The sequence below is a fragment of the Sorex araneus genome, chromosome 2 (assembly GCF_027595985.1).
Source record: "Sorex araneus isolate mSorAra2 chromosome 2, mSorAra2.pri, whole genome shotgun sequence".
NCBI classification, from domain to species: domain Eukaryota; kingdom Metazoa; phylum Chordata; class Mammalia; order Eulipotyphla; family Soricidae; genus Sorex; species Sorex araneus.
This window is the reverse complement of record NC_073303.1, coordinates 31,664,056-31,685,490: the sequence shown is the minus strand read 5'-3', so window position 1 is coordinate 31,685,490 and position 21,435 is coordinate 31,664,056. Positions and strand designations below refer to the sequence as shown.

At 50.2% G+C, this 21,435-nt stretch overlaps 2 protein-coding genes and 3 pseudogenes across 2 annotated transcripts; 2 read left to right on the top strand and 3 right to left on the bottom strand.

Moving 5' to 3' along the window:
- The first annotated feature begins 2,852 nt into the window (after positions 1–2,852).
- On the top strand, positions 2,853–5,507 carry LOC129401624 (patr class I histocompatibility antigen, A-126 alpha chain-like; annotated as a pseudogene).
- Positions 5,508–8,040: 2,533 nt separating this feature from the next.
- Positions 8,041–8,438, bottom strand: LOC129402567 (40S ribosomal protein S12-like). Its single transcript, XM_055129588.1, has one exon. It carries the CDS (start codon positions 8,418–8,420, stop codon positions 8,055–8,057), a length of 366 nt encoding a protein of 121 aa, XP_054985563.1. The 5' UTR covers positions 8,421–8,438; the 3' UTR covers positions 8,041–8,054.
- A 3,769-nt stretch (positions 8,439–12,207) lies between these two features.
- On the top strand, positions 12,208–17,978 carry LOC101548018 (patr class I histocompatibility antigen, A-126 alpha chain-like; annotated as a pseudogene).
- On the bottom strand, positions 13,692–14,615 carry LOC129402565 (cleavage and polyadenylation specificity factor subunit 5-like; annotated as a pseudogene).
- A 227-nt stretch (positions 17,979–18,205) lies between the features above and the next one.
- Positions 18,206–20,447, bottom strand: LOC129401623 (40S ribosomal protein S12-like). Its single transcript, XM_055124350.1, has 2 exons — positions 20,067–20,447; positions 18,206–18,247 (listed from the first exon to the last, which is right to left on the bottom strand). The coding sequence occupies exons 1-2, from the start codon at positions 20,445–20,447 to the stop codon at positions 18,206–18,208; spliced, it is 423 nt and encodes a 140-aa protein (XP_054980325.1).
- Between the last annotated feature and the right edge of the window lie 988 nt (positions 20,448–21,435).

Genomic DNA, 21,435 nt, shown 5'->3' with positions numbered 1-21,435 from the left:
CTCACATTTTTATGTTGTGACTCAAGAATTGTGGATATTCTCAAGCCATGGGACTTGACTGTGTCTGTTATCCAATCACATACTGTGAGGGGGGAGTCTCGCCCACCCCTGGCTCGCAGGACCTCCCCACAGTTACCTGTGTTCTCCTCCCTGATGGTCTGGTCCCAAGCAGAGGCAGGACTTGGTCGTCTCCATCTGGGTTGACTACCTGTTTTGTTTGAATAATATTTCAAAATAAAGAATTTGCAGTTTTTTACTAATTCTTGTTTTATGGAATTGAGAGAATAATAAAAGATATCCCTAAAATTTGAGAGAGAATAATGGAAATTCTGAGACCTTCCCAAGATACACGTGTGTTATCTGTTTGAGTCTGTGACAGGCGGCACAGGAGAGGCTGTGGGATGAGCAGGGACAGAGCCTGTGCCCAGTCTGTCTCAGTGCATTGCAGGCTTTGATGTCATCACTCAACAGTCTGTGTCACTTTTTCTCTTCCTTGTCCTGGTCCCTCAATAGCATCTTCTCCCACCAGGACCATCATCACACAGACTCAGGTAGCACCTTGGCCTCATTCTGTCCCAGGACAGTGAACAGTGAGGGCTTCTGTGCCGGTCAGTCTAGGCTCAGGCCTTGGTGTCCTCCTCAGCCATAGCTTTCTATTTGTTACTTCTGTGGAGGGCTGGAGCATTAATAGTACAGCGGGTAGTGCGTTTGCCTTGCACGCGGCCAACCCAGGTTCGATTCCTCCGTCCCTTTGGAGAGCCCGGCAGCTGCCGAGAGCATCACACCCACACAGCAGAGCCTGGCAAGTTACCCGTGGCATATTCAATATGCCAAAAACAGTAACAAGTCTCACAATGGAGACGTTACTGGTGCCCGCTCGAGTAAATGGATGAACAACTGGATGACAGTGCTACAGTGCTACTTCTGTGGAGGAAGCTGCCTGTTTTCTTGACACACATTCACGGCTCATTCTTTCTGTATGTCTCCATCTCTGAGCCTCAGGAGGCATTTGCCTGCCACTGTCCCCTCAAGACACAGCACAGCCACTGCGCACAGAAGTCTCTGGGTACCAAGAAGTGAATTTTCATCTGAAAGATCAGTGAAAGCAAGAGTTGGTTTTTTGGAAAAAATAAACCAAGTAAACCACTGTCAAGACTCAAAAAGAAAGAGAAAGAACCTTAATAAACTCCTGGCTCTGCACTCAGGAATTACCCCTGGTGGTGCTCAGGGGACCATATGGGATGCTGGAAATCGAACCCGGGTCGGCCCTGTGCTAGGCAAACGGCCTACCCGCTATGCTATCGCTCCAGCACCATGGACAGTATTTTCATATCTATAAAACTTCAGAGATGAAAATCAGGCAAAATTTCCAGCCATTGGTGGGAATTCTACACGAGTGAAGCGATGGGTGTAGAAATATTATATGACTGAAACCCGGTCATGAACAACTTTGTAACTGTGTGTTTCACTGGGATTCAATTAAAAATAATAATAAAATAAAGAAGCATGATAATAATTTAAAAATTCCCAGTCTTGAAAATTGTGTAGGAAGGGACAGGCTTCACTGTAAATATAATAATCAAGTAAAGTGTTTAAGTTAGATGTTCGTAACTGCTGTGGGGAACATGACCCAATTTTATAAGTGTGTGGGCACAAGGGCAGTGGCTATTTTCGTAGCCTTATCAGTGTTGTTCTCTTCACTGGGAAGGTGACCTTGGAGGAAAGATGGAAGGACATGATGGGTGATCTGTGTGGGTGTCTGGGCTAAGGGAACTGATTAAGGAGGTGACTCCCAACAATATTTAAACCCTGGAGAAGAGGTGGGGACATCCCAATAGGAGCTGCTGGCTTCAGACTCAGATTAGCAGGAATAACATAGACCAGAGGAGGAATCTTACTGTTTCTGTGACAGTACATTCATCCCTACCCCTGGGTGGAGCCACTTAAAGAAGTGACTACTGTGCTCCAGACTCCACATGCTTACAGAGACTTGGGGAGAGGCCTGAGTATTTCCAACAAGCCAAATGCATTCCTGAGGTTCAGTCACATTGAGAACCACTGAATCATTCACCAGAGAGCACCCCAGGTGTAGAGAGGCTTATAGCTACATTTTAGTATTTTCCTGAGAAGAAAAGAACAAGAACAGCATACTGGGAGATCAGTTTGCTTCCCTGCAATGTGGTGGAATTAGAATGAGGATGTGAGTTCAGCATCAAGAAAATCTTTCAGGGGCTGGAGCAATAGCACAGCGGCTAGGGCGTTTGCCTTGCATGAGGCCAACCCTCCCGGCATCACAATTGGTCCCCTGAGCACTGCCAGGGGTAATTCCTGAGTGCAGAGCCAGGAGTAACCCCTGTGCATTGCTGGGTGTGACCCAAAAAGCAAAAAAAAAAAAAAAAAGTCCCATTTGTTTATCTGTTTTCACTTTCTTTGCCAGTGGCATGTCATCTTTGAAAATACTTTTAGCTTCAATGTAGTGGAGGGTTTTGCCAACCTTGTCTTCCATGTAATTTATGAATTATGATTTGATGTTGAGATCTTTAATCCACTTTGTTGGTCCCTCCACCCTTTCCTGTCTCCTGGGACCCCTCTGACCAACACTCCAGGGGGGGAGAGGGGAAGGTCTTGCCAGGTCTCACCCCTTTCCTCCCCAAGGCTCCCTGAGGTATTTCCTCAGTCCCCAAGCAGGTGTTGGGGGCCAGAAGCTCAGGGCTGGAATTTCCGGTCTCCCCTAAGTTTCACTTTCACTCCCATTGGTGTCATTGCTTTAGAACAGCCAGACAGCATGACCCCCATCTCTGGTAGTTAAGACTCCTAAGACCCTGAAAATGTGGCTGTTGGAGCTCTCAACCATGCAGCTAGCAGTTGTCCTGGCTCTGACCCAGACCGGTGAGTGCGGGGTCGGAGGGAAGTTTGTTGCAAGGAGTGGGGATGGCCAGGCGGGAACTCTAACCCCTAGGAGGAGCCTCTCCGTGGTCCCAGCAGATGTCCCTGGTCCCGACCTGTCACGTCCCCCAACCTTAAACTCCTGCACGCAAAGTCTCGCCCATCTCAATCCCTAGGCCCCGGGGCTCGCGCACCGCGGGTCGGACCGGGTGTCACCCTTTCCCCTCCCCAGGCCCCCACTCCCTGCAGTATTTTTACACCACCGTGTCCCGGCCCGGCGGGGAGCCCCGCTTCATCGTCGTCGGCTACGTGGACGACACGCAGTTCGTGCACTTCGACAGCGACTCGGCCAGTCCGAGGATGGAGCCACGGGCGCCATGGGTGGAGCAGGAGGGACCCGAGTACTGGGAGGAGGAGACGCGGAAAGCCAAGGTCGCCACAAAGATTTACCGACTGAGCCTGAGCAACCTGCGCGACTACTACAACCAGAGCGAGGCAGGTGAGCGCGGCCGGGCAGGGACGAGCCAACACGGGGACGGGCCGGGTCGCCCCGAGGCGGGTCCGAGCGTCCCCGAGGCTGAGGGACCCGCCCTGGACCCTTGACCGGGAGGCGCCACGGGGCCCGGGGCCCGGTTTCGTTTTCGGTTCGGGGTTAATCTGTGTGGGCGGGTCAGACTCTCACACCCTCCAAAGAATGTCCGGCTGCGACCTGGGGTCCGACGGGCGCCTCCTGCGCGGGTACGAACAATCAGCCTACGATGGCGCCGACTACATCGCCCTGAAGAGGACCTGCGCTCCTGGACGGCGGCGGCGGGCACGCAGGCTTGGAGAAGCCAGCGCAAGTGGGAGCAGGAGGGTCAGGCTGAGCGCCACAGGAACTACCTGGAGAACATCTGCGTGCCTTGGCTCCTCAGATACCTGGAGAACGGGAAGGACACGCTGCTGCGCACAGGTACCGGTCCCTGGATGGTGACGACCCCTGACTTTCCCTGGGCAGTGGCCAACTCCCTATAATGGGGAAGCTAATGGGGGCTAGTGTCCTAACAGTCCTTCTCCTCTGGCCAGGAGAGGAAGGGGCCCTCCTGGTTTCAATGTCTGGCTCTACAGAGAGACTTGCCCGCAGGCCTACCCTGTCTTCAAAAGAGCATGAAGCACCCTGGTCTCCCTGCTGGGAGGGGAGACCGTCTCTGAAATAACAGATCTTGGTTTCCTTGGGTTGTTGGGTTCCAACAGTCACTCTGAATCTTTCTTTTTCTTTTTTTTTTAATTTTTTTTTTAATTTTAGTGAATCACCGTGAGATAGTTATAAGCTTTCATGTTTGGGTTACAATCTCACAATGATCAAACACCCATCCCTACGCCAGTGCACATTCCCCACCACCAATATCCCGGGTATACGCTCCCCCTTTCCCACCCTTCCCCTGCCTTTATGGCAGACAATATTCCCCATACTCTCTCTCTACTTTTGGGCATTATAGCTTGCAATACAGACACTGAGAGGTCATCATGTTTGGTCCAGCATCTACGTTCAGCATGCATATCCAATCCCAACTGGTTCCTCCAGCCATCACTTTCTTAGTGATCCCTTCTCTATTCCATCTGCCTTCTCCGCTCGGCTCATGAAGCAGTCTTCCAGCTATGGGGCAATCCCCCGGCCCTTGTATCTACTGTCCTTGGGTGTCAGCCTCATGTGATGCTACCCTACACTCCACAAATGAGTGCAGTCCCTCTATGTCTGTCTTTCTCTTTCTGACTCATTTCACTTAGCATGATACCCTCCATGTTTATCCATTTATAAGCAAATTTCATGACTTCATCTCTCCTAACAGCTGCATAGTTGAATCCAACTTTCTTACATCTTTTCTCATCACCTTAGAGATCTGACTGTTTTTCTCAGACATTCATCCTTCACCCAGGCCAGGACCAGAGTCAGTGTTCTCCTGAGACACCTGAACCTCCTACCCAAACCTTATTCTGAATTTTGGAATAGGATTTTACCCATTTCTTGAGTCAGCCTGGATTTTCTGCCTCCTTCTAACAAACCAATTATCCTGTTCAACCTCATTCTGGAAGTGACCCAAAGTGTGAATTTTCTCATTTTTCCCCCTCAGAAGCCCCCAGAAGACACATCACCCGCCACCCCTTCTCTGACCGGGAGGTCACCCTGAGGTGCTGGGCCCTGGGCTTCTACCCTGCCGAGATCACCCTGACCTGGCAGCGTGATGGGGAGGACCTGACCCAGGACACAGAGCTGGTGGAGACCAGGCCTTCAGGGGATGGAACCTTCCAGAAGTGGGCGGCTGTGGTGGTGCCTTCTGGAGAGGAGCAGAGATACACGTGCCGTGTGCAGCACCAGGGGCTGCCAGAGCCTGTCACCCTGAGATGGGGTGAGGAGGGGGACGGGGCACAGAGCCTGTTCTCACAGGAATCAGAGCTCTTCGGGGGAGCTTTAGAGGGTTAGGATTGAGTCCCAGGGGTCAGACCCTCTCCTTCCTCCCTTCCCAGAGCCCCCTTCTCAGCCCACCATCCTCACTGTGGGCATCATTGTCGGCCTGGCTCTTGTCGGGGCTGTCATTACTCGAGCTGTGGTGGCACCAGTGATCAGGAACAGGGAAAACTAAGGTAAGATGGTAGCAGGAGAAAATCTGTCCAATAAGGCAAGTCTTGAGTCTTGTCCCACTCTGGGGGTCTCCCCCTGTATTAATTTTCCTGCCTCATTAGCGGGAGCACTACCCGCCCCTGTGCTGTTGCTCACACTCCCCTGTGTGTGCCGCTCTCAGGGTTGTTCATGAAAGACACTTTCACCTCCATAAACTGGGGATGAACCTGGTTCCAAGGGTCACAGGTCACAGGGACTGTCCCTGTGAGCACAGAGCACCAGGAAGAGGCTGGTCAGTACAGGAGCATCTTCTTCCCAATTGTTTCCTGGTCCTGCCTGCCATCTTTAGAGTTCTGACACTTCCCTGGGGTCTGGGCCTAGAGAGCTGCTCTGTGGGCTCAGGACCCAGTGCTCTCCCCGACCTTCCCTGGGCTGTTTCCTTCCCGAAGGTGAGGAATGAATGAGGACAGTACACTCAAGCTGCAAGTAAGTGTGGGCAGGGCTGGGGCCCTAGCCCTGGATAGAGACGAGAGCACATGGGGAGCTCCTGCACCCCAGATTCCTCCTCTCATTTCACCCCCTGGGGCTCTGACCTTGTCCTATTCATTCCTCCCGAAACAGCGACAGTTTCCAGGGCTCTGATGAGTCTCTCTCAAACCCTAGAGGTGAGACTCTGGAGGCTGGAGTGGGCGGGATTGGGCAGAGGGGACAGGACTGGGTTTGGGGGTTCTTTGAGAGAGATGCTCAGGATGTCACAGTTCAGTGACTCACCTGACTCTCTTTATCTTTTCTCTTACAGTGTGAAACAAGTGCTCTGTATGAGGCTGAAGAATGCAAATTTCCTCACATTTTTATGTTGTGACTCAAGAATTTTGGATATTCTCAAGCCCTGGGACTTGACTGTGTCTGTTGTCCAATCACATACTGTGAGGGGGGAGTCTCGCCCACCCCTGGCTCGCAGGCCCTCCCCACGGTTACCTGTGTTCTCCTCCCTGATGGTCTGGTCCCAAGCATAGGCAGGACTTGGCCGTCTCCCTCTGGGTTGACTACCTGTTTTGTCTGAATAATATTTCAAAATAAAGAATTTGCCATTTTTAACAAATTCTTATTTTATGGAATTGAGAGATTAATAAAGGATATCCCTAAAATTTGAGAGGGAATAATGGAAATTCTGAGACTTTCCCAAGATACACGCGTGTTACCTGTTTGAGTCTGTGATAGGCAGCACAGGAGAGGCTGTGGGATGAGCAGGGACAGAGCCTGTGCCCAGTCTGTCTCAGTGCATTGCAGGCTTTGATATCATCACCCAGAAGTCTGGGTCACATTTTCTCTTCTTTGTCCTGGTCCCTCAATAGCATCTTCTCCCACCAGGACCATCATCACACAGACTCAGGTAGCACCTTGGCCTCATTCTGTCCCAGGACAGTGAACAGTGAGGGCTTCTGTGCTGGTCAGTCTAAGCTCAGGCCTCGGTGTCCTCCTCAGCCATAGCTTTCTATTTGTTACTTCTGTGGAGGGCTGGAGCATTAATAGTACCGGGGTAGGGCGGCCAACCCAGGTTCGATACCTCCATGCGTCTCATGAGCCCAGCAAGCTGCTGAGAGTATCACACCCGCACAGCAGAGCCTAGCAAGCTACCCATGGCGTATTCGACATGCCAAAAACAGTAACAAGTCTCACAATGGAGATGTTACTGGTGCCCACTCGAGTAAATCAATGAACCACTGGATGACAGTGCTACAGTGCTACTTCTGTGGAGGAAGCTGCCTGTTTTCTTGAACAAACATTCACGGCTCATTCTTTCTTGTTTCTCCATCTCTGAGCCTCAGGAGGCATTTGCCTGTCACTGTCCCCTCAAGACACAGCACAGCCACTGCGCACAGAAGTCTCTGTGGTACCAAGAGGTGAATTTTCATCTGAAAGATCAGTGAAAGCAGGAGTTGGTTTTTTGGAAAAAATAAACCAAGTAAACCACTGTCAAGACTCAAAAATAAAGACAAAGAACCTTAATAAACTCCTGGTTCTGCACTCAGGAATTACCCCTGGTGTTGCTCAGGGGACCAGATGGGATGCTGGAAATCGAACCCGGGTCGGCCGTGTGCAAGGGTATCGCTCCAGCACCATGGACAGTATTTTCGTATCTATAAATACTGTCAGTATTTATAATAAAGTATTTATATAAAATTAAAATAAATAAATACAGTATTTTCATCTATTCAGAGATGAAAATCAGGCAAAATTTCCAGCCATTGGTGGGAATTGTACACCAGTGAAGCAATGGGTGTTGAAATATTATATGACTGAAACCAGGTCATGAACAACTTTGTAACTGTTTCACTGGGATTCAATTAAAAATAATAATAAAATAAAGAATAATAATTATAATTTTAAAATTCCCAGTCTTGGAGATTGTGTAGGAAGGGACAGGCTTCACTGTAAATATAATAATCAAGTAAAGTGTTTAAGTTAGATATCCGTAACTGCTGTGGGGAACATGACCCAATTCTATAAGTGTGTGGGGACAAGGGCAGTAGCTATTTTCTTTTTTGTTCTTAAGAGCCAAAATTATTTATTTCTTGCATTTGAAGTATTCTTTGATGACATCCTTGGCCTGTGATTCTTCGCCATAGTCCTTAACTACAACACAACTGCAGCCAACCGCTTTACGGGGTTTCCCTTCTCTATCAATTTTACAGAGGCTGACACATTTCCCTAGCTTCTTTTTGTCATCAATCTTAATTAGGTTGATCTGGTGTTCAGCACAAAGTGCCTCCACCAACTTGACATACATAGGCTCATCACAGTCGGATGCAAGCACACAAAGTTGGGCTTGGCGCTTGTCTAGGGCTTTGGCGCCTTCAGGGATGCCACGTGCAAGACCATCGTGGATGAGGGCTGTCTTCAGCACCTCTTGCAGCGCAGTATCCATGTCCATTACACCTCCAGCAGCAATGCCTCCTCAGCCATGGCGGTGGATTAAGGGTGGAACCGAATCTTCTTTTTTTTTTTTTCTTTTTGGATCACACCCGGCGATGCACAGGGGCTACTCCTGGCTCTGCACTCAGGAATTAGCCCTGGCGGTGCTCAGGGGACCATATGGGATGCTGGGAATCGAACCCGGGTTGGCCGCGTGCAAGGCAAACGCCCTACCGCTGTGCTATCTTGAACACACCCGTGCCTCCACCTCCACACAGTTCCGCAGCGGCAGGGCGGCAGTAGCTATTTTCGTAGCCTGTACAGTGGAGTTCTCTTCACTGGGAAGGAGACCTTGGAGGAAAGATGGAAGGACATGATGGGTGATCTGTGTGGGTGTCTGGGCTAAGGGAACTGATTAAGGAGGTGACTCCCAACAATATTTAAACCCTGGAGAAGAGGTGGGGACATCCCAATAGGAGCTGCTGGCTTCAGACTCAGATTAGCAGGAATAACATAGACCAGAGGAGGAATCTTACTGTTTCTGTGACAGTACATTCATCCCTACCCCTGGGTGGAGCCACTTAAAGAAGTGACTACTGTGCTCCAGACTCCACATGCTTACAGAGACTTGGGGAGAGGCCTGAGTATTTCCAACAAGCCAAATGCATTCCTGAGGTTCAGTCACATTGAGAACCACTGAATCATTCACCAGAGAGCACCCCAGGTGTAGAGAGACTTATTGCTACATTTTAGTATTTTCCTGAGAAGAAAAGAACAAGAACCACCATACTGGGACATCAGTTTGCTTCCCTGCAATGTGGTGGAATTAGAATGAGGGTGTGAGTTCAGCATCAAGAAAATCTTTCAGGGACTGGAGCAATAGCACAGAGAGTAGGGCATTTGGCTTGCATGAGGCCGAACCTCCCGGCATTGCATATGGTCCCCTGAGCACTGCCAGGGGTAATTCCTGAGTGCAGAGCCAGGAGTAACCCCTGTGCATTGCTGGGTGTGACCCAAAAAGCAAAAAAAAAAAAATAGTCCCATTTGTTTATCTGTTTTCATTTTCTTTGCCAGTGGCATGTCATCTTTGAAAATACCTTTAGCTTCAATGTAGTGGAGGGTTTTGCCAACCTTATCTTCTATGTAATTTATGGATTCTGATCTGATGTTGAGATCTTTAATCCATCTTGTTGGTCCCTCCACCCTTTTCTGTCTCCTGGGACCACTCTGACCAACACTCCTGTGGGGGAGGGGAAGGCCTTGCCAGGTCTCACCCCTTTCCTCCCCCAGGCTCCCACTCCCTGAGATATTTCCTAAGTTCCCAAACAGGTGTTGGGGGCCAGAAGGTCAGGGCTGGGATTTCCGTTCTCCCCTAAATTTCACTTTCACTCCACTGGTGTCTTTGCTTTATAACAGTCAGACAGCATGACCCCCGTCTCTGATAGTTAAGACTCCTAAGACCCTGAAAATGTGGCTCTTGGAGCTCCTAACCATGCAGCTAGCAGTGGTCCTGGCTCTAACCCTGACGGGTGAGTGCGGGTTGGAGGGAAGTTGGTTTCGAGAATGGGGACGGCCAGGTGGAAACTCTAACCCCTAGGAGGAGCCTCTCAGTGGTCCCCAGCAGATGTCCCCCAACCTTCAACTCCTGCACGGAAATTCTCTCCATCTCAGTCCATGGCCCCAGGGCTCGCAGACCATGGGTCCGACCGGGTCTCACCCCTCTCCCTCCCCCAGGCCTTCACTCCCAAAGGCCAGGAGCCCTGTTCATCATAGTCAGCTACCTGGAAGACAGGCAGTTCCTGCGCTTTATTGAATCGCTGTGAGATAGACCATTACAAAACTGTTCATGATAAGGATTCAATCACACAGTATTCCAACATCCATTCCTCCACCAGTGTACATTTCCCAGCACCAGTGTCCCTAAGTTCCCTCCCATCACTCCCCACCCCAAACCCCCTTCCTGCCTCTATGGCAGGTAATTTTCTTCTCTCTCTCTCTCTCTCTCTCTCTCTCTCTCTCTCTCTCTCTCTCTCTCTCTCTCTCTCTCTCTGTCCTTTAGGCATTGTGGTTTGCAAAATTCTACACAACTTTTTATTAAATCTCAGTTTTCCTACTGGGGTGGGGTCAAGTGACTCAAAGCACTATGAAATGCGGTGTGTCCCTCCAGAAGCTGGAAGCATTTGGTGGCTTGGCAGCTTGATGAGGTTCAGTTGTGAAGATGGGCCATTTCTATGCCTGAAACTTTGGGTGTGGGTGGGAGCTGTTGGCCCCTGGGCAGGGGAGGGTGGCTGGGGTGTTCAGGATATCTGCCCAACCCCATTCTGAAGAGGGCCCAGAGCTCAGCCCTGACTGGTCTACATGGAAGATTTAGCAGCTTAGCATTCTTTCCAAGATTACTTGAAGAACTGGGCCATTTCTATGCTAAAAAAAAATGTTGAGGACTAGATATATAAATAAAGGAGATGGACAAAAGAGGTCCTTTATGGGAACTTTCAACCAATATGATGGTGCTAGAGGGGGAATAATGCCCCAGAGGGGGGAGGTTGGGGGACAGGTCCTGTATCTGCTCTATCTCTGCTTCCTGAAAGAATCTCCCCTTGAGAAAGCCCATTACAAAGATGTTTTTCCCCATGAACCAAGGTCCTTGGATGTGAAAAAGTCTATCTTGGATAGATTAAAGTCGTTAGGTATTTGCCCGAGGAATATTGTTCTGATGATTATGGATTCTAGTAATAAATATGATTCATAGAGAACAGTCAGGGTTCAGTCCAAAGACATGAGCCCCTTCACCACATGCTTTTTGCTCCCATTTCTGCCTCTTTCTTAGTCCTCATGGCATCCCTGATTCAGGCCTGCTCAGGTAGGGCTGGTCCCCAGCATAAATCTAATATGATTTTTCTTCAAAAGACTTTCTAGGGGTTGGTGAAATAATATAGCAGGTAAGGTGCTTGCCTTGAACCTTTCCAGAAAGGGGTTCTATTGCCTGCATCCCATATGTTCCCCTGAGCACTGCCAGGAGTAATTCCTGAGTACAGAGTCAGTGAACATCACTGGGTATGACCCCTTGCTCCCCACAAAGATTTTCTGTTAAAATTAATTTGTTGTTGATATTATTCCAGTTGAAGTCAATGTCAGGCATTAACTCTGCAGGAGAGATATCACAAAGGTAAAGCACTTGCCTTGCATGTGGCCAATACGGGTTTGATCCCCCACACCACATATGGTCCCATGAACCTGTCAGAATGATCCCTGAGCACAGAGCCAGGAGTTACTCCTGAGTGCTGCCTGGTGTAGCCAAAAACAAAACAAAGTCATCATTGCCAACAATAAAGGGGCTTTAAGTCAGAGTCCTCACACGGCAAACACTGACAGGCATAACCTGAATGCACAGAAGCATCTCTGGCATCCTCAGGAACTTGTAAGATTGTAGCGAGATACCGAAATGAAAACCATAGAAAATCGCTGTCAGTCTCAGTCCTGGACATGGGACACAGTGTGACAAAGACCAGGTGAGGGAACAGGTGAGAGGGCGAAGTCCCGAATCCCAGTTGTGTCTCCCAGTGTCCCCAGGGTGGTATTGGGTGCAGGAGATCAGGCCTGGGGATTCCTGTTCTCCCCAGAGTTTCACTTCTCCCTCTGCAACCTGTGTCAGCACCTTCTGCCCAGATACTCCTGACGCGTCCCCAGTCCTCACTCCTATTGGGCGTCGCTGTCTAGATCAGCCAATCAGGGTCCTCTCGGCTCCCTTTATAAACTGAGGAGAAGCCCGGAAGAGTTAAAAAAAAAAAAGGTCGGATTCTTTGACTATGTGGGTGCCCTGACCCCTTATTCTGCTACTCTCAGGGGCCCTGGCCCTGACCCAGACCCAGACCAGGGCGGGTGAATGCGGAGTCGGCAGGGGAGTTCATTGCGGGGAGTAAGGGTAGAAACTGCCAGTCACTAATGTAGGACCTCTGAGAAGTAGTTCCTTGGTTTCCCTGCCCGGATGCCCCTCCAAATGTTCCTTCTTGTCCCCCCCAACCTTAAACTCCTCCCATACCCCTAAGTCTCACCCTTCTTGGTCCCTTCCCCCCTTTTGAAAAAAAATTTTATTAGTGAATCACCATGAGGTACAGTTACAAATTTATGAACTTTCGTTTTTGCATTAGTCATTCAGTGATCATTTACCCGTCCCTCCACCAGTGCCCATTCTCCTCCACCAATGATCCCAGTATCCCTCCCCCCACCCCCACCCCATCCCCCACCACCCCACCACACCTCTGCAGCAGGGCATTCCCTTTTGTTCTCTCTCCTGTTGGGTGTTGTAGTTTGCAATAGAGGTATGGAGTGGCCATTGTGTTTGGTCTGTAGTCTACTTTTGGCACTCATCTTTCAACCCGAATGGGTCCTCCCAACATTCTCTACTTGGTGTTCCCTTCTCTATCTCAGCTGCCTTTTCCCCCAGCATGTGAGACTAGTTTCCAAGCTGTAGGGTAGACTTCTTGGTCCTTATCTCTACTACTCTTGGGTGTTAGTCTCCCATTCTGTTACTTTATATTCCACAGATGAGTGCGATCTTTCTATTCTATTTCTGACTCATTTCACTTAACATGGTATTTTTCATGTTGATCCACTTATGTGCAAATTTTATTACTTCATCTTTTGTGACAGCTGCATAGTATTCCATTGTGTAGATGTACCAAAGTTTCTTTAACCAGTCATATTTTGGGGCACTCAATTCTTTTCCAGAATTTGACTATTGTAAACAGTGCTGCAATGAAATGCAGATGTCATTTCTACTATATCTTTTTGCCTCTCCAGAATATATTCCCAGGAGTGGTATTGCTGGGTCAAATGGGAGCTCAATTTCTAATTTTTTGAGAATAGTCCATATTGTTTTACAAAAGGGCTAAACCGGTCTGCATTCCCACCAGCAGTGAAGGAGAGTCCCTTTCTCCCCACATCCGCACCAACACCGGTTGCTTTTGTTCTTTTATATGTGAGCCAGTCTCTGTGGTGTGAAATGATATCTCATTGTTTTAATCTGCATATCCCTGATGATTAGTGATGTAGAGCATTTTCTCATGTGTCTTTTAGCCATTTGGATTTCTTCTTTGAGAAAATTTGTTCATTACCACCCCCCATTTTCTGATGGGGTTGGATATTTTCTTCTTGTAGAGTTCAAACAGTGCCTTCTATATCCTTGATATCAACCCCATATCAGATGGGTATTGGGTGAATATCCTTTCCCATTCTGTAGACTGTCTTTATATTTTGGTCACAGTTTCTTTTTTTTTTTTAGAAGTCCACTTTCTTTAATGTAGTACAAAAAATATATAGGTAAAACCAAAAATAAACATAATCACATTTGTTTACACCACTATCTAGTTGTTCATATTAACTTTACTATCAAACAACAAGGAGTTGGTGTCAAGTTAGGGATCAAGAAAGATAAAACCAAAAACACGTCTATGGAGTTTATTCTACACTGTGTACAGCTGTGCTTGCAGAGGCCACTTCTTTGACGTCTCCACTGTGCAGGTATTCAGTTGTATATAAAATTGAACCTGCTCAAAAACTGAGGAAGACTAGAAATGATAGGTCCATATCCTGGTGCATTGTCATACAATTCAAACAATGGTGCAGCTACCAGCTTATAATTCTTAGGAACTGCAAACAAAGCTTTCTCTTGAAGCTGAACCAAAAACAACTTCTTATGTTCCTTGGGTTTTGTAATATGTGCAGGAATATAAGGATACTGAGGAGGCTCAAAATTCGATCTCCACCAGTTACCCATGCAATCATCAATGACCGAGTCCTGTAGGACTCCATCCTGACGACCCAGTATCTCTGTCATTAAGCGTTTTAATCCTTCAACTTCATCTTCTCCTGGGTTAAGTCACCACCAGGTAATTTGAAGAAAGTTGTTCCCAGCTGTAGCAGTAACACATGAGGTAGCCGATGCTCATGTACAATCAGGACCCCTTCGACAGTCCTCCTCATTCCAATTTTATCAAATTCCTCTCTCATGCGCTGAAATCTGGCTGCAACAGAACTGTCTTTCTCATAGAGGGGCTCTTTTGTACCAAAAGTGTAATTGGTAAGAAGGTACAGGTTGATGGTGCGCTCCAGGGTGAGGGGCTTGGTCTGCTGGATGTACTTGTTACCAAACTGCATGACACCCCCCTCCCCAGGGCCAGCCAGTCTGCGAGTGGTTGGGCGGCACCACCGACATGCGGATGTGCGGGAGAGCTGGGGCACCGCTGGCAGCCAGCGGAGAGGAAGCAGCAGGGAAACTTTGCCCCCTGCTAGTGGGGCAGTCCTCTGCGTCCCCGCCCAGCAGCCACCGCCCGCCATTAAGAAGAGGAGTGCTGGTCACAGTTTCTTTTGAGGTGCAGAAGCTTCTTAGTTTAAGATGGTCCCATTTGTTTATCTATGTTTCCACTTGCTTGGCCAGTAGCACGTCATCTTTGAAAATACCTTTAGCTTCAATGTAGTGGAGGGTTTTGTCAACCTTGTTTTCCATGTACTTTATGGATTCTGATCTGATGTTGAGATCTTTAATCCACCTTGTTGGTCCCTCCCCCCTTCCCCCTCTCCTGAGACCCCCTCCAACCAACACTCCGGGGAGTGGGGGGGAGGTCGTGCCAGGTTCTCACCCCTTCCCCTCCCCAGGTTCCCACTCCCTGGGGTACTTCCTCAGTCCCCATGCAGGTGTTGGGGGCCAGAAGCTCAGGGCTGTTGATTTCTGGTCTCCCCTACGTTTCACTTTCACTCCCCCTGGTGGAGTTGCTTTAGAACAGTCAGACAGCATAACCCCCGGTCTCCCCATAGTTAATACTCCTAAGTTCCTGAAAATGTGGCTCTTGGAGCTCTTAACCATCCAACCACAGCTGGCATTGGTCCTGGCTCTGACTCAGACGGGTGAGTGCGGGTCGGGGGGAAGTTTGTTGTTGCGCGGAGTGGAGACGGCCAGGCGGGAACTCTAACCCCCAGGAGGAGCCTCTCCGTGGTCCCCAGCAGATGTCCCCCGTCCCGCCCTGTCCCGTCCCCCAACCTTCAACTCCTGCGCTCTAAGTCGCCCATCTCAGTCTCTTGGCCCCAGGGCTCGCGGACAGCGGGTCGGACCGGGTCTCACCCCTTCCCCTCCCCCAGGCCCCCACTCCCTGAGGTACTTCCTCACCGCCATCTCGCGGCCCGGCGGCGGGAAACCCCGCTACATCGCCGTCGGCTACGTGGACGACACGCAGTTCGTGCACTTCGACAGCGACTCTGCGAGTCCGAGGATGGAGCCGCGGGCGCCGTGGGTGGAGCAGGAGGGACCCGAGTACTGGGAAGGGGAGACGCGGAGAGCCAAGGACGCCGCAAAGAATTACCGAGTGGACCTGAACACCCTGCGCGACTACTACAACCAGAGCGAGGCGGGTGAGCGCAGCCGGGCAGGGACGAGCCAACACGGGGACGGGCCGGGTCGCCCCGAGGCGGGTCCGAGAGTCCCCGAGGCTGGGGGACCCGCCTCGGACCCCTGACCAGGAGGCGCCGCGGGGACCGGGCCTCGGTTTTGTTTTCGGTTCGGGGTTAATCTGTGCGGGCGGGTCAGACTCTCACACCCTCCAGAGCATGTCCGGCTGCGACGTGGGGTCCCACGGGCGCCTCCTGCGCGGGTACCGTCAATACGCCTACGACGGCGCCGACTACATCGCCCTGAACGAGGACCTGCGCTCCTGGACGGCGGCGGCGGGCACGCAGGCTTGGAGAACCCAGCGCAAGTGGGAGCAGGCGGGTGGGGCTGAGTATGAGAGGAACTACCTGGAGGAAATCTGCGCGCCTTGGCTCCGTAGATACTTGGAGAACGGGAAGGACACGCTGCTGCGCGCAGGTACCGGGTCCCGGATGGTGAAGACCCCTGATCTCCCCCTGGGCGTGGCAGACTCCCCACAAGGCGGAAGATAGTGGGGGCTAGTGTCCAAACAGTCCTCTCCTCTGGCCAGGAGAGGAAGGGGCCGTCCTGGTTTCAATGTCCGGTGCTACAGAGAGACTTGCCCGCAGGCCTACCCTGTCTTCAAAAGAGCATGAAGGACCCTGGTCTCCCTGCTGGGAGGGGAGACCTTCCCTGAAATAACAGATCTTGGTTTCCTTGGGTTGTCGGGTTCCAACAGTCACTCTGAACCCAACTTTCTTACATCGTTTTCTCATCACCTGAGATCTGACTGTTTTTCTCAGACATTCATCCTCCACCCAGGTCAGGACCAGAGTCAGTGTTCTCCTGAGAGACCTCAGCCTCCTACCCAAACCTTATTCTGAATTTTGGAATAGGATTTTACCAATTTCTCGAGTCAGCTTGGGTTTTCTGCCTCCTTCTTCCAAACCAATTATCCTGTTCAACCTCATTCTGGAAGTGACCCAAAGTGTGAATTTTCTCATTTTTCCTCCTCAGAAGCCCCCAGAAGACACATCACCCACCACTCCTTCTCTGACCAGGAGGTCACCCTGAGGTGCTGGGCCCTGGGCTTCTACCCTGCCGAGATCACCCTGACCTGGCAGCGTGATGGGGAGGACCTGACCCAGGACACAGAGCTGGTGGAGACCAGGCCTTCAGGGGATGGAACCTTCCAGAAGTGGGCGGCTGTGGTGGTGCCTTCTGGAGAGGAGCAGAGATACACGTGCCGTGTGCAGCACCAGGGGCTGCCGGAGCCTGTCACCCTGACATGGGGTGAGGAGGGGGACGGGGCACAAAGCCTGTTCTCACAGGAATCAGGAGACTTTTCTGGGGAGCTTTAGAGGGTTAGGACTAAGACCCGGGGGTCAGACCCTCTCCTTCCTTCCTTCCTTCCTTCCCAGAGCCCCCTTCTCAGCCCACCCTCCTCCCTGTGGGCGTCATTGTCGGCCTGGCTCTCCTCGGGGCTGTGGTCACTGGAGCTGTGGTGGCAGCTGTGATCAGCAGGAGGAAGCACTCAGGTAAGATGGTGGCAGGGGAAAATCTGTCCAATAAGGCAAGTCTTGAGTCTTGTCCCACTCTGGGGGTCTCCCCCTGTATTAGCTCTCCTGCCTCATTAGCGGGAGCACCACCCGCCCCTGTGCTGTCTCTCACACTCCCTTGTGTGTGCCGCTGTCAGGTTTGCTCAGGAAAGACACTTTCACCTCCATAAGCTGGGGATGAACCTGGTTCCCAGGGTCCCAGGTCACAGGGACTGTCCCTATGAGCACAGAGCACCAGGACGAGGCTGGTCAGTCCAGGAGCATCTCCTTCCTGCATGTTTCCTGGTCCTGCCCTCAGTCTTCAGAGTTCTGACGCTTCCCTGGGGTCTGGGCCTAGAGAGCTGCTCTGTGGGCTCAGGACCCAGTGCTCTCCCCGACCTTCCCTGGGTTGTTTACTTCCCTCAGGTGGGAAAGGAGGACAGTACACTCAGGATGCAAAAAAATGTGGGCAGGGCTGGGGCCCTGGAGCCCTGGATAGAGACCAGAGTCCAGGGGGAGCTCCTGCACCCCAGTTTCCTCCTCTCATTTCACCCCCTGGGGCTCTGACCTTGTCCTGTTCATTCCTCCCCAAACAGCGACAGTTTCCCGGGCTCTGATGAGTTTCTCATGAACCCTAGAGGTGAGACCTGGAGGCTGGAGTGGGTGGGATTGGGCAGAGGGGACAGGACTGGGTTTGGCGGTTCTTTGAGAGGGATACTGGGAGCTTGCTCAGGATGTCACCACTTCTGTCACTCACTGAGTCTCTTCATTCTTTTCTCTCACAGTGTGAAACAAGTGCTCTGTATGAGGCTGAGGAATGCAAAATTTCCTCACATTTTTATGTTGTGACAAGAATTGTATATATTCTCAAGCCGTGGGACTTGACTGTGTCTGTTGTCCAATCACATACTGTGAGGGGGGAGTCTCGCCCAACCCTGGCTAGCAGGCCCTCCCCACAGTTACCTTTGTTCTCCTCCCTGATGGTCTGGTCCCAAGCAGAAGAGGCGAGACTTGGTCGTCTCCATCTGGGTTGACTTCCTGTTTTGTCTGAATGATATTTCTGAATAAAGAATTTGTAGCTTTTTACTAATTCTTGTTTTATGGAATTGAGAGACTAATAAAGGATATCCCTAACATTTGAGAGGGAATAATGGAAATTCTGAGACCTTCCCAAGATACACGTGTGTTATCTGTTTGAGTCTGTGACAGGCGGCACAGGAGAGGCTGTGGGATGAGCAGGGACAGAGCCTGTGCCCAGTCTGTCTCAGTGCATTGCAGGCTTTGATGTCATCACTCAGCAGTCTGGGTCACTTTTCCTCTTCCTTGTCCTGATCCCTCAATAGCACCTTCTCCCACCAGGGCCATTATCACACAGACTCAGGTAGCACCTTGGCCTCATTCTGTCCCAGGACAGTGAACAGTGAGGGCTTCTGTGCTGGTCAGTCTAGGCTCAGGCCTCGGTGTTCTCCTCAGCCATAACTTTCTATTTGTTAGTTCTGTGGAGGGCTAAAGCATTAATAGCACAGTGGGTAGGGCATTTGCCTTGCACACGGCCAACCCGGGTTCGATTCTTCCCTCCCTCTCGGAGAGCCCGGCAAGCTGCTGAGAGTATCACACCCGCACAGCAGAGCCTGGCAAGTTACCCGTGGCATATTCAATATGCCAAAAACAGTAACAACTCTCACGATGGAGATGTTACTGGTGCCCGCTCGAGTAAATCGATGAACCACTGGATGACAGTGCTACAGTGCTACTTCTGTGGAGGAAGCTGCCTGTTTTCTTGAACACACATTCACGGCTCATTCTTTCTGTGTTTCTCCATCTCTGAGCCTCAGGAGGCATTTGCCTGTCACTGTCCTCTCAAGACACAGCACAGCCACTGCACACAGAAATCTCTGTGGTACCAAGAGGTGAATTTTCATCTGAAAGATCAGTGAAAGCAAGAGTTGTTTTTTGGAAAAAATAAGCAAAGTAAACCACTGTCAAGACTCAAAAAGAAAGAGAAAGAATCTCAATAAACTCCTGGCTCTGCACTCAGGAATTACCCCTGGCGGTGCTCAGGGGATCCTATGAGATGCTGGGAATCGAACCCGGGTCGGCCGTGTGCAAGGCAAACGGCCTACCCGCTGTGCTATCGCTCCAGCACCATGGACAGTATTTTCATATCTATAAATCTTTAGGGAATGAAAATCAGGCAAAATTTCCAGCCATTGGTGGGAATTGTACACGAGTGAAGCGATGGGTGTTGAAATATTATATGACTGAAGCCCAGTCATAAACAACTTTGTAACTGTGTGTTTCACTGGGATTCAATTAAAAATAATAATAAAATAAAGAATAATAATTATAATTTAAAAATTCCCAGTCTTGGAGATTGTGTAGGAAGGGACAGGCTTCACTGTAAATATAATAATCAAGTAAAGTGTTTAAGTTAGATGTCCGTAACTGCTGTGGGGAACATGACCCAATTTTATAAGTGTGTGGGGACAAGGGCAGTAGCTATTTTCTTTTTTGTTCTTAAGAGCCAAAATTATTTATTTCTTTCATTTGAAGTATTCTTTTTTTTTTCTTTTTAGATCACACCTGGCGATGCACAGGGGTTACTCCTGGCTCTGCACTCAGGAATTACCCCTAGCAGTGCTCAGGGGACCATATGGGATGCTGGGATTCAAACCCGGGTTGGCCGCGTTCAAGGCAAACGCCTTACCCGCTGTGCTATCGCTGCAGCCCTGAAGTATTCTTTGAGGACACCCTTGGCCTGTGATTCTTTGCCATAGTCCTTAATTACAACACAACTGCAGCCAACCACTTTACGGGGTTTCCCTTCTCTGTCAATTTTACAGAGACCAACCCATTCCCCTAGCTTCTTGTTGTCATTAAACTTAATTAGGTTGACCTGGTGTTCAACACAAAGTGCCTCCACCAACTTGACATACTCATCACAGTTGGATGCAAGCACACAAAGTTGGGCTTGGCGCTTGTCTAGGGCTTTGGCGGCTTCTCGGATGCCACGTGCGAGGCCACCATGAATGAGGGCGGTCTTCAGCACCTCTTGCAGCACAGTAATCGCATCCATTACACCTCCAGCAGCAATGCCTTCCTCGGCCATGGCGGTGGATTACGGGTGGAGCCGAATCTTGAACGCACCTGTGCCTCCGCCTCCACACAGTTCTGCAGCGGCAGGGCGGCAGTAGCTATTTTCTATTTTCGTAGCCTGATCAATGGAGTTCTCTTCACTGGGAAGGTGACCTTGGAGGAAAGATGGAAGGACATGATGGGTGATCTGTGTGGGTGTCTGGGCTAAGGGAACTGATTAAGGAGGTGACTCCAACAATATTTAAACCCTGGAGAAGAGGTGGGGACATCCCAATAGGAGCTGCTGGCTTCAGACTCAGATTAGCAGGAATAACATAGACCAGAGGAGGAATCTTACTGTTTCTGTGACAGTACATTCATCCCTACCCCTGGGTGGAGCCACTTAAAGAAGTGACTACTGTGCTCCAGACTCCACATGCTTACAGAGACTTGGGGAGAGGCCTGAGTATTTCCAACAAGCCAAATGCATTCCTGAGGTTCAGTCACATTGAGAACCACTGAATCATTTACCAGAGAGCACCCCAGGTGTAGAGAGGCTTATAGCTACATTTTAGTATTTTCCTGAGAAGAACAAGAACCACCATACTGGGAGATAAATTTGCTTCCGTGCCATGTGGTGGAATTAGAATGAGAGTGTGAGTTCAGCATCAGAAAATCTTTCAGGGGCTGGAGCAATAGCACAGTGGGTAGGGCGTTTGCCTTGCATGTAGCCGACCCGGGTTCGATTCCCAGCATCCCATATGGTCCCCTGGGGACCACCAGGAGTAATTCCTGAGTGAAGAGCCAGGTGTGACCCCCCCCAAAAAAAAAAAGAAAATCTTTCAGGGGCTGGAGCAATAGCACAGAGAGTAGGGCATTTGGCTTGCATGAGGCCGAACCTCCCGGCATCGCATATGGTCCCTTGAGCACTGCCAGGGGTAATTCCTGAGTGCAGAGCCAGGAGTAACCCCTGTGCATTGCTGGGTGTGACCCAAAAAGGAAAAAAAAAAGAAAAATAGTCC

Coding starts and splice junctions, on each gene's coding strand:
- LOC129401623 (XM_055124350.1), bottom strand. CDS start 20,447: ATGGCCGAGGAAGGCATTGCTGCTGGAGGTGTAATGGATGCGATTACT. Junction 18,248..20,066: donor TCCTCAAAGAATACTTCAGG/GCTGCAGCGATA, acceptor CCCCCCTCACAG/TATGTGATTGGACAACAGAC.
- LOC129402567 (XM_055129588.1), bottom strand. CDS start 8,420: ATGGACATGGATACTGCGCTGCAAGAGGTGCTGAAGACAGCCCTCATC.